The sequence below is a fragment of the Limanda limanda genome, chromosome 5 (assembly GCF_963576545.1).
Source record: "Limanda limanda chromosome 5, fLimLim1.1, whole genome shotgun sequence".
NCBI lineage: Eukaryota > Metazoa > Chordata > Actinopteri > Pleuronectiformes > Pleuronectidae > Limanda > Limanda limanda.
This window is the reverse complement of record NC_083640.1, coordinates 18,478,808-18,492,280: the sequence shown is the minus strand read 5'-3', so window position 1 is coordinate 18,492,280 and position 13,473 is coordinate 18,478,808. Positions and strand designations below refer to the sequence as shown.

Below are 13,473 nucleotides of genomic sequence, written 5' to 3'. Positions count from 1 at the left end.
CACATGTAGGGGTCACACAGCATCTTGCATCACATGAGGATCTTATGAAAGGCAGTCACGCACACATTTCTCATACATGCAAACACATGCTCGGGCTCACACAGACTCTCATACACGTATTCATGGTCACTCACACCGCTCACAAAGCAGCTCGCTGCACGCACACCGGTGGTCAGCCACATATTTCCTTTCACTATTGTGTACGTGACCATGCAGATCACATACAGGGAAACTTAAGCTCGCACGCCAGTCGTCACAGCAACAAAAAAAACGAAGACAAGCTCCTTTTATCAAACTTCATTCAGCTTTGCAGAGAACAGATGTCAGCGTGAGGTGCTGCTATATAAGAAATGCACAAAGCAATAAATAAATGAAGTAATAACAAAATAAAGTCATAAATTGTGTAAATTAAAATGACTAAATATCACATTTCTCATTTACGTGGCATCAAATCCTCAGTAGATGAGTTACTGATCACTAGTGGGCCCTTTAACAAAGTTCTATTGTCAGGTGATCCATCAGTCGGATCACAATGCATTCTTACAAACCGCCTTTCAGAAACCATCACCATCATTCCCATAATTCAATATTCATCCACTCTGAAAAGCTCTCACTCTCTCTCAGGCAAACAGCAACGCGGCTCCAGAGGCTGAGCAGCACTCAGTCCGGTATTTATCCAGGAATTTGAAACAGATCAATCATCAATCTTCTGAAGAGGATGTTGTCTCAGGCAAAGAAAAGCTGAGCGAGAAGTGGAGACGGGAAAGAAAAGGCAAGAAACAGAGTGACAGACAGAAAGAGAGGAGAACAAATGGCCACGTTTATAAGAAGAGATGGAGGTGATTAACCTCTTCTGAACGAGATCACTAACATTAGGACTGGACCATTGCCTTTGGACAGGTGTGTGCAGCTGTGTGTGAGTGTTTGTGTAAATGTGTGTTTTTTTTTCCATGCATGACTATGTGCATAATGGCCCCGTGTATTTTTAGAAAACCCTGAAAGTTGTTTCCTGGAAATTACGGAGGCGAATCTGCTTTCATCTGCCAGGAAGTGGGACTAAAGAGGCCGAAAACCTAAAGCTGGACCCGCAGGGCGAACGCAGGGCGACCAGGAGGTCCATCAGGAAAACTGAAGAGTATTATTATAACCTACGGAAGTCCAAGTTAAGTCTCTGAAACAAATCATGCTTTCAGATTCACAGGATGCTTTTGGAACATAGATTTAGATGAAGAGGTTTTTTTTGTTATTGTGGGAACTTGAACACGAGGCTTGTGAGGAATGTAAATAATAAAAAATGGTCATTAACTGCATCTTTAGATAATCTGGATCAGTGTCAGCTGGCTCCACACTGTAGAACATCTGAGCCCCATTATATACATCAGTGCCCCAACAAAACAGCTCATATAACTAAAGAGAACTTGGAAAGAACTGAATATGTATCGAATGTTTCTCTTCCAGAAAACCCATGTGTTAATGATGGGGGTTAGTGCGGACAGTTTACAGGCTCGGCCACAGCTGTACAGTGAGGAACGTGTGATCTGTCCACGCACACGCACACGCACACACACACACAGGCACGCACACACAGAAGAGCCCAAACAGAAATGGACACACTAACGCTGACTCACAAACATTTTTAATAGTACCATTAAAGAACTTTGGGCTAAGACATGAAGCGAATACTTGTGGGCTTCAGCTGTAAAGAAGAGAGCTGCTATTACTGCAGAAAATGACTGCACATTACCGAGAGCTGCGTCGTGGGATGGGAAGGGAGACTTTTTATTACCGGAGGAGATCCAGAGAGTTTGGAGCCGTACAGACGGGCGACAAATTAAAGGGAAAAAAAAGTGTCATATTAAGGTGCTGGGCCAGGAACAGCTTGAAAATCAGTTTCAGTGCTCATTGAGGTTTATTCACTTGCACCACGGAGGTTGTGATTTCATTTCTTTTTGCCTGTTAGCAGGATTATGCAAAAACTACTTAACCAATTTTATTGAAATTTGAAGGAAGGGTAGGAGATGAGTCAGGGAAGATGTGATGGCAGATCCAGGATTTCTTTTAAACTTTCTTTAACATTGTGACATAGGATGAATTTCACCAATAATTAATGGATCTCGATAAAAAACGATCTGTCATATTCAGGGGACTAGTATCTATGAGTGTGTGGAATTTGACTGTTGGGCCTTGGTGGAGGTTCTGGAGCTTTACTCACGGGATGAACACCATTTTTCTAAAAATAAATAGCACTATCAAACACATTGGTCAAAATCTCTCATCGCTGTTGAACTGCAGATCTGGTGAATGTTGAAGCCACAACATTTCCTTCACTTCATTTCCCCAGTGACCCCTCATACCGTATGGATGAAGGATGGTCATCCTGTTTCTCCATCTGTACATTCGCTTGTGTGTGGGTCCATTCTCTATGTGCATGTGTGTTGTGTGTCTGTGTGTGGACTCACCTCAGCGTCTTGCTTGTGCGGGTTGTAGTTCCTCTGCAGAGAGCGGATCGTCGCCACGCTCAGCTCCGATTCCTCCAAGAGAAGCTCCAGGAGCATCACCAGCTGGTCCGACTTCAACTGAGGAGACAAACCAATATACAATATTAATAGTGCTGACTAATACAAGCTCCTTCATAAACCTTATTGACATTTTTACAAATATTATGCAAAGAAAAAAGAATACAGCTCCAGCACCTTTAAACCACTAAACTACCAAAATAATACAGACCAGCAAAATTATTCACGTATTGCAGACTGTGCACCCATCCACAAACACATTTACATTATTTTCCATAAATGTCATTATCTTCGCTGTACTGGGAAAGGTTTGATGAAAAGAGAAAAAACATGAGGCAATTAATACAGAGGGAAGTGAGGAAACATAATAACACCGAGCTGAAGCGCTGATTAAATAAACATGGTAAACCAAGCAAAGTCTGTACAACTGGGAAATACTACAAAAAAAAGGCAAGAGAGGACAGAGGAAGGGAAAACAGGATTTGGACCGAGGACAGAAAGAGAAGTGAAACAAAGAAACGAAGAGGTATTTTTATCTATTGTCGTATTGTAGAGAAACAAAGACTGTTCAGGGACACAAACTGCCAAAATAAGACATCCTTTATAAACTGGTAGTCTTTGTAGACTGCAGTGAAACCCCCCCGATTGAGATTAAAATAAAGGAAACGCTTTGCTGTTGCCTGTTACTAGCAAACGCACTCTTCTGCTGAGTTGAAACCTCGAGGAAACAACCTATTTTCTTCTGATGACTAACATCATCAGGGACGGCAGCAACTCCGCGGTGAGTTTAGGTGATTTTTCGGCGGATGGATGTGGGCAGCGATACGACAGAGCCACTTCCTCCTCGGGGGGGAACATGCTGTGCCCAGCCTTGCCTCGCCTCGCCTGCCTCTCTCCCTGCTATACCCAGCACTCCCAGCTGCACTTTCTCTGGTCCCAGTCTGGGACACAATTAATGGCTGAAGGCTCAGTGGAGGCGAATGTGAAAATAGGTATAAAGTGCGTGTGTGTGACTGAGTGAAGCAGAGCACAAAGGGGGAGGAAAACACAAAATGACAGAGAAGGAGGCAGATGAAACTCGTCTCTTCTTGTAAACACAGGCAGCGAGATTACGGTAAATAGCTGCTTTTGTGTAATATGTATTTTAGAAAGAGCCTCTCCACTTAAATCTGTCTCTGGTAAACAACCTCCCAAGTGCTGCTGGGAAACAACTTGATCGAAAAACCAAGACGTATTTCAGCATGTAGCTGCTGGAGCTGAGGGAGTAACACCTAGATTCTAGCTGGCAAATGCTCAAATCAAACACGACTACCACTCCTGCTACACACACACACACACACACCGACAGACACACACCCACACACACACACCCACGCTGATGATCATATAACTCTGGAAAAACTGGTATCCAGTCTTTCCCTTCACCCTCTATTGACTCTCCTCCCTCCGTCCCTCCTCCCTCACATGTTGTGAGGGCTGCGTGTTGTCTGAAGTGGCGTCTCCATTTCTAAAGTTTCTCTTTGGGGCCCACCCATGATCCTCCTCACTCCCTCTCCCACTCTTTGAAAAGAGAAGAGGTCCATGACAATAAAACGCTGCTTTACACACACACACACACACACACACACGACACACCTGTCCTGTCATGCCTGTGTGTACTTATGGTGGTAATCAATACGTCTGTACCAGTGTCTAAAAAAACGAATTCCTGGTCAATGACGGTACATAAAAAACCCTTTAATATTGTTATGATGATCCTGCCACTGTCTCTCTCTTTCTCTCTGTCTCTCAAAACACACACAGACGCACACACACACACGCACACAGACACACAGACACACACTATCACACACACTGTCAGATAAACCAAAAAACAAATGATTGCTGATCAAAATGTCCGTGGAACTTTATTCATGCTATGGATCATATTATGTGCTATAAAACTTAGGTTTGTTTTGTATATTCTACCTAATTTCAACATCGATTTGAACAAAATCATCTGTCAAATATAAACAACGATAAATGTGAACTGACAGGCAGAAAAATATTTGTCCATAAAAGTTAGATCTGATGTGAAAATAAAGAATTGTGAATTAAAGTAAAAGCTGAATATTCATCCATCATTGCCTTAAACCTAATTTTATCTGTGTTATATTACTGAATTGATCATCAACTGCGAGAAGACTTAATGTCAGTGTGGGTGTGTGGTGGGGGAGGAATAGATGAGGGGGAGACAGGGGAAGAGATCAGGGGAGAGAGAGAGAGAGAGAGCAATTATAGGGGAAAAGGTGAACTCCATGGCTGAGTACTCCTTATTAATGGGTAGAGTCTGAAGAACACTTGGCACATGAACACTTGCAAACAGCGCAGACAACGACACACAAACACACACACACACAGTCCAGAGCCTTGATCATGTCAGGGTTAACAATAGCCCTCAATAGTACAGTGCTGAAAGCTCTTTACCACTGAAGGGGGGAAACATATTCCCCTCATCTCAACCATCCATGAGAAAAGATCTCATTTCTGTATTGTCCATCAAAGCTGAGGAATGCTAATGATGAAAAAGACAGAACATACAGTCTCTCTCTGACTAACACACACACACACACACACACACACACACACACACACACACACACACACACACACACACACACACACACACACACACACACACACACACACACACACACACACACACACACACAGGCCTGTAATTTCGCTCATATGGATATTACATATATATATAAGAATGTACAAACCAACATAGACACTCCGCTCACATGCAAACCGCTGACATGTGTTGGTTGCATGAAGTCTATATCGAGCTTTGCAAGGACCTCTGGGAAATATGCTGCTGAAAATGTCCCCTTCACACACTGACCTCTAAACCTCGGCAGAACAATGACACACATGCACGTACACACACACACACACGTACACGTACACACACACACGTACACGTACACACACACACACACACACACACACACACACACACACACACACACACACACACACACACACACACACACACACACACACACACACACACACACACACACACACACACACACACACACACACACACACACACACGTCTACATCGACAAATATAGACTGTTCAACATGGTGATTGACAGCTCAAGGAGCAACGGCTATAGGGAAAATAAACAGGATACGATTTCCACCACAATCTATAAATGACAAAGTATACAGAGAGTGTGTGTGTGTGTGTGTGCACATACATGTACGGTATGTGTGGGTGTATGTGAGTTTGGGTCTTTCGTGACATTCGTCATGCATGTTTGTACAGAATAAATCAAATCTTTAGAGCTGTTGTTCCTAATGAGAAAACAAACACTCTCTCACTGCATCATTTCATGCTTAATTGTGATATTTCCACCTAAGGCTGCAATAAAAGACTATTTAACAGTTCAATGAGATTATTATTTCTGTGCTGCACCTCCTTCTCTTGTGGAAAGTATGAAAAATAGTTTTTCCCAAATCCTTTATTTTTTTATATTCTCTTACATCATTTTTCTTCGCCCCTTCCAACAATCCATCACTTGTTCAGTATTTCCATAGCAACGGCACTGAGCGGCACTCTCTGCGTTCTGCACGGTACATGGGCGAGCGAGCGAGCCCGTGTTCTTCCTCAGGAGCCTGACAAGACTGATTCTGAATATTTTCTTTTTGTTCACCTATTCCTTGCATCCTCTGGTTAGGGTTAGGGTTCCTCCTGTTTTCATCGCTCGCCGTCGTAAGTGACCAATCGGCATTTACTGTCACATCTCTGCAAGAGGCACCTCAGATAACCCCGGCTAACTGAATCATCGCTGCCTTCTCCTGCTTCTGGTTTGCAAGCAATAACCACCAGTCCTGGTTTTACTCCTATTTTTTTGTCATTTGTCAAGTTATTAGAGCGGTATGTCTTTAATTCTCCCCTCTGAATGCTTGTAAGTTCATTGCAAGTTGTTGATGATAAGGAAAATAGAGATTGGAAATGGCAGAAAAATGTGGATAAGTTAAGAGAGATACTAAAAGGAAAGAAAAGGCACCAAAGGGATTGTGTGAAAAGTCGACTATTGGACAAAACGACCATAAAATCTGTATTTTCGCCTCCAAAGAACAGAAGAGAACCTCTTTCCCTTCTCTTGGTCCCAATAAATAGAACATAGAGGTGCTCCTAACGCTTTTCATCCCGTACCTCCTCTCTCACTCGCTGCCTCTGTATCCACTGGGGAGAGGCCGCCGCTTGTTCAGTCACACTGCATTATGGGGGCTGGAGACATCGAATAAGTGTGACATTATAAAACCAAACAGTGATTTCTGAGAGGCCATTGAACCGTGTGTGTCTGTGCGTGCGTGTGATGCCATTCAACCGCTCGGCCGCCTTTTATTTCTGTCTGACCGCAGGCTCGTAAAAACACATTCTGGCACCAGCAGCTAAAGGCCTCAGCCCACGCCGCCTCAGGTACTAAGGTTTCACTCATTCTTCCCCTCAAATCCCTCCCTTTCTCTCTCCCTCTGTCTCTGTCTGCATGGCCGTCTGCTCCCGGTCGCCATACCAACTCCGTTTTTTTTTTTCTCCACTCGTCCTTTCACTGCTCCAAACTGTGCGTCTGGCTCCTCCAATTAAAAATCCCCTCCTCGCCTCCTTTATCTCTCTTTGTCCATCTTTATTTTACACTTGATTTAAGGGCCCAAACATCCATCTCCTCAAACGGCGCCGGCAGGCTCGCGTCTCTGGGAGAAACGTTGCTCCAGGCAGCTGTTAGGATCCTCTTGACAGCCATGACAGCATAAATAGCATCGCAAATATGTACACTTTTAATTAGCCTGTAAGTGCTCCATACAGCTGCACAGAATTAAAATGCAAAGCAAAAAAAACTTGGGCAGGTGGTCACGTATTATACGGCGAGCAGGAGACTAAAGAGTGGAAAGGAAACCAAGTGATGTAACGAAACTGGTGGTTGTTCTGGAACATTAAATGTTGGCCCTTTCCACAATTCTTATTAGAGTTCTGCAGCACTCAGTGGAGCGCATACCTCCACCAAGGAACAAGAGTCCCCTTAAATTCACTCGAGCTGAAACTGCACACACCTATAGAAATCAGTCTCCTAAATATGGCTGATCATCCGTGAAGTATTCCCAAGGAAATCAGGAAAAATGTGAAGGAAAAAACACCCCCAAAAAAATCCTGGATCAGGTTCTTCATTCCATCCGTCCAGGAGCTAATGCACAATCTTGCTTTTACCTCTCTAATAATTTTTTTTTATTTCAAGTATACGCAAGTTTATATAAACACAGATAAACCTGAAAAAGAAAGTAAGGAGTGTGCCATTCTTTGCTTTCAACGACAACTGATGCCGCCCCCCACCCCCCTCTCCCTCAAAGTGTCATGTCTCCATCACTGCCGATCAGAGCCAAACAAGATTAAAACCTTTGTCTTCTGCAGAGTCATATGCCCAATGTTTCCATTCCCATTGCAGACCAAAGCCAGATGTTAGCAGGTGTTGGTGGTTTTTTGACCAGTGGAATAAGGGGCCATCGAAACAAACACATCAACCAACTTACAAACAGACGGGGGTGTTACTACCTGTCCCAGAAAGAAACAGGTGACTTCCTTCCATCCTCACAACCTATAGCAGGTGGCCCCTTTGATACAGTAACGCAGTATGTAGCATCTGTTTGCCAATGTGTGGGAGAGTTAAGTAGTAGCGAGAGGAGCCGTGTAAATAAAAAAGTAGCTGCTGAAAAAACAAATTCATACACTGTGGGGACATGATACTGCAATCATGTGGTTTCATGTGGCCTTAAAAGACATTAGAAAACTGCCTGCTGACATCATAGGTTTTGTAAAACCAATTTCGGGTAATGGTCTGGAGAAAACACACACACACACACATACACTGAAAGGTTATCTGCGAGTCACTTGTTACCCTTTCAACTTGTGAAATGGAGCCGTCTCCTGCTTTATCATCGCCCAAAATGATGTCACACCTGCTGCTGCAGCATGGTGACGGTCTCACAGATCGTGTCGGTCACAGACAGATGACCTCAGCGATGACTATCTGCTCATTAACAGCGTCCAGTCTTTGTTCTCCACCCTGACACCGGCTGTAATCAACATCTCCAGCGTCTATCTCCGGGGAGCGAGAGCGGGATGAGGGCGCACGTTGTGATGTGTTTATGTTTGTGTGTGCGGAGCCGGCTGCTGCAATCAGTCGTGAGCCCAATCATCATCATCATCATCTTGAATCACAACATATAACAAGCTTTTCAGAGAGTGAGAGACACACCAGGACCCGAAAGAAAATAACAGAAGAGAAAGAGAGGGGAAGGGTTTGGCGTTTTGACCTTGAAATGTCGACCGATTCACGGGTTAGGTCGTCTCGTCAATGTAGAATCTGACACAAACACATGCACTGACGACAGGTGAGGTGTCAGGATTGTTAGCCGGTATGAGAGCGGGTATAATGGGAGGGAAATATTCACAGCACGTACAACACACTGCCAATCAAACGTGTCCCTTTGGCAAGCAAACAGGTCTATGTGCCTCATTACTCGGCGTTACTCGAGTGTACTGGATACATTTTTTCTGCTCGTATGCAGAGACCGACGAATGTCTGCGCTCTACATGAAAGCTTCATGTGTTCTTCTGCATGAATAGCCTATAATTAACCCCCTCGCTTTCCCTCTCACCCTTCAGGTTCACAGCCTCGGCAGCTAGGGGTCATCGCGGGGTTGCAAACCAGGGGTTAAGCTGGAAAAGCATACCCAGTTGACCCGGCATTCGGGGGGGGGGGGGAACACACACATACATACAAAGTACCACAACTACACAAGAGTGGGCAAGTACACATGTGCATGTACTTTCAGACACACCAGGACCCGAAAGAATAGCCAACCCACTGGCACTGTGCAATAACCCTGGATCTTTATAACCCTGGATCTTTATAATAACCACTGTACAGTTTCTCCTGAAACTATATTATATTATATATAATATATATTATAATTATATTTAATTATGGTTATCTTATTTCACTTCACTGTATAACCGTAATACACATACCGTGTTATACCTGCACTTCTTTTCTTAGACTGTCGCACTGTTTGTATTTTGTATTGTTTTGTGACTGTTCGTATTGTACTGTTTTGTTTTGTGATGTGTATTCTGTGTAAGCACACTGAGAGCCACTTTACTGAGTCAAATTCCCTGTTTGTGCAAACTTACTTGGCCAATAAACCTGATTCTGATTTCAGTGGGCAGGAGGCTCCGCAGCTCATCACGTAGCCTTCCTTCATTTTCTCAACACGATTTATTCTTTCTTTGTGCAGCCACAGAAGATGGTGTGTTTGTTCGGTAAAAAAATCTATGTCCCCGCAATTTGGCGATGATCATAGAAGCAATTAACATGTGTCCTCCTCATTACCGCTCTGACTCACACTCATTCACACACCTCCGAAACAGGGTAAGTTTAATTAATCTCTGGCACTTCATGATTTGACGCAAGCCACAAATCCAGCCGTCTCCAGTGGATTCCTCCCTCGCCTCCCTCGTACCATTCCTTCCCCTCCCACCATCCATTGTTTCATTCCTAATGGAGCCACAGAAAACTCCTCAAGCGCAGCCTTTTTTTTTTTTTCCCTCTCTCAATCTTCTCACCTTTTTCTTCCCAATTTTGAAAAGGCACAATTTCCCTGTAGGGCAGCCATGGTCTCTTCTGGTCCTGGGGAGGTGGAAACAGACTTTGGCCTCCTCCTCATTGTGTCAACCCGCAGTGTCTTCACATGCTCCTTTCACTGGAAGGGTATAACAAGCCAATTTGATCCAACTATGCTCCACGCAGGTGCTACAACCAACCAGGAGGAGTCACAAGCGAAAGCTGAACCTATGTCTCAGTAGTGGCTGCTGCCGCTGCACCAGTGTTTTGCCCTCGCAGCACCCGGACGCCGTTCAGAAGACAGTGGCCTTTGAAACACAACTGGAACAAAAGGACAGCTGTTTGTGTGTGAGAGAGAAAAATCTGCAGCATTTGCATCGCTCCAGTGACACGTCCAAACAGCTGGACGCCAGCACAGACAAAGAGAGAGGAGAGGAGGACGGGATGGTGGAGAACAGAGATGTACAGACTTCTTGTTTCACGAAGAACAAACTGATATAAGTGCTTTTCTAAACGTTATCACAATGGTTAAGTCTGGTGATTTTCTCCTTGTATCTTAATGCAAACTAATTCTGAATCATGTCAAAAGTTATTAATCGTACAAACAAGTATTATGCATTTACCCAAAGGCTGTAATAGATCATAAATCTGCATCGTAGACCTCAAAGTATTAAAAACAAATCATGCTCTTGCCGTAAATCTTTACAGTTTTAAATCTGCAGGTTAAATTGCCCCGACAAAAACATCATCTACCAGGAGATGATTAAGTCCCATTGACAGGACGTTCAATAATAATAGTTTGGGATTGAGGTTCTCTGTCCTGAGCTTCTCCCACCAGACGAGTGAGCGCAGAATATATTGCTTTTATTCTCCGACTCTTCTCGACTCTCTTTGGATTATTCAAGTCTTCCTTTTTATTAGGTTGATTTGGCACCAGTGGCCGAAGCTGTTCAGCGACCTTTCCCGTAGGATTTTATGTAGAAGTCTAGTTTTCTCTCACTATCACTTGATTTACATTATTCTGGAAGGTTATTATAGAATAACTGCTCAATAAAACAAGATATATGTCTCCTACCCCAGCTTCAACGAGTTTAAACAAATGTTTTAAATGTTCAAACTCTGACAACAATTTTTCACATATAACTTTCCTTTAATGTACACATTGAATGTTCCCTTTGATTAGTTGACTTTAACTAAAGTAACATCCTGACAGAATTATTCAAATACATGCATTGTTCTTATTGGTGTTACTGTTTTCTCTTTTCCACCGGAGAGTTTCAGAGTCCTGTGATTTGTCTACATCTCGCTTCAGGGGGAGTTTATTCCTGCCAAGAACAAAATTCTGAGGCAAATGCTGACGTCTCTATCCCAGATTATCACCATATTAGAATCCACACATATGGTTATCTCACGGATCCTCAGCCGCTCCTTTCCTGAACACATAAGGAACGAAAGTCTGAAATGTGACTAAGGCTGAAAATAGCAGAGTGCCCAGGTTTAATTTCCTCATGTCATTTGTTCAGGACTAATCCTGGGAGGGTGAGAGCTCGGCCCGGGGCTGCTGGTTAAATATTATCCCTGAGGAGGATAAAAAAAACAACAGCGGCTACCATCCACACAGCAGTTTCCTTTACAGGGTTTTAGGTAAATATTATCGCTGGAGTCTTCTGCTCTTGATTATAATTACAAGGGTGAAAAGGGCACAGAGACACAATGGTGCACACAGTGAAGACTGCGAGCTGTTGGCAATTTCGATGCCGTGCCATTCTAAAACGGTTAAGCTTCTAAATGTCAGCGAGCACACACTGAAGGAGAAAAAAAAATAAAACATGCATACAGCTCAGATTTGTCCATTCAAGTCAGGCTTAGCCAGATGACAACAATAATATGGGTGAAACACAAACATGGACCGGTGATGACCTCAACCGCGGAACGATAACATCTACTGCTGCTGAAAGACACACAGAGAAAGAGAGATACAGGGCCAGAGAGGGAGAAGAAGAGGGGAAACAGGGACGAGGAACTGGCTGAGGAAGAGGAGGCTGACATCGGCACAGCCTTCAAAATGAAAGGTCACAGTCAGGAGGAGACTATGGATCCTCCTGTGGGCCTGAGTTAAAGACGGAGTTTGTCTTGCTGCAGGCGTCTGAGCTCAGTTAACAAGTTAGACGCATCCTTGTTGCTCTTTGAATGTTCTTGTGTGCAGTATAAATATATGCTGCACACCGACACACACACAGAACTATGGCATCATGCACAGACAGACACACACACAGATATACGACAGATGACACCACAAAAAGTATTTCAGAAAGAGCATCACAGAGACACACACAGAAAAAAAAATATGGAAAGAAATTCAAAACCTGTTGTTGTCTTTGCATTTAAACCACAGGAATACAATCCCTTGTGGGTTTTTTTCCTCCTCCGTGATAAGACCACTTCCAGCTTGGCAACACATTATTTCCCAGACTGGGGGGTTTGGAGCTGAAGCTGTCGCCTGCAGTTTGGCTGTTGGCAACAAGTGAATGGATTTTTACATGCGTCTGTCTGACTGTCTCGATGCTACATTGCACCAGACCTTTGGAAGGATTAAGAAAGTCTTTCTGTGTTGTCATTCCTTGGCAGTCATTTTACCATTCTTTCACATTTCCTTATTTGTCTAACAACTTCAAATTATGCCCTTCTACACTAATGATAATATTTTGCAAAACAAAATTTTTCCACTACGTTTGAGCCCCTTTGAAAAACTCTGATTTCTGTGTATCCTTGTAAAACGGGTTGTTTGGGATATGATGACGTCGCAGCTTATTTTGCTATATTCAGTTTCTCTACATTTGTTTAGCTCGGTCAAGTTTGCAGGTGAATTTATCACCAGTCGTCTGCGTTTGACTAAATTTTGACGAAATCACTTTGGGATTTAGGAACTTGTAATGAGTATTTTTCACACTTTTTTGACATTTAAAATACTAAATGATTAATCAAGAAAATAATTCGCAGTTTAATCAATAATAACAATAACCACTACGCATATGGAGGCTTGAGGCCGCAGGTTCAGTTCCAACCCGGCCCTTTGGTGGGGGTCTTCCCCCATTCTCTCTCCCACACTTTCACTGTTCTCTCAATAAAAGTCAAAAGACCCTAAAAAACTACAAAAGATAATTGTTAACAATAAACTATGGTTTCAGAGAATAACGGAAATATTTCAGTTTAGGACTGATGTTTTTTCCAAGTCTCTCCTCACTTCTAGGAAGAGAAAGGCTGTTTCTGGAACCAAAAAA

The 13,473-nt window shown here is 43.3% G+C and overlaps 1 protein-coding gene across 1 annotated transcript in view; it reads right to left on the bottom strand.

Moving 5' to 3' along the window:
* aopep (aminopeptidase O (putative)) overlaps window positions 1-13,473 on the bottom strand; it is a 71,696-nt gene that overhangs the window by 11,737 nt on the left and 46,486 nt on the right. Inside the window, exon 15 of the mRNA XM_061072298.1 lies at window positions 2,460-2,576. Within this exon, the coding sequence (XP_060928281.1) occupies window positions 2,460-2,576 (117 nt within the window). The remainder of the gene's footprint in view (window positions 1-2,459; window positions 2,577-13,473) is intronic.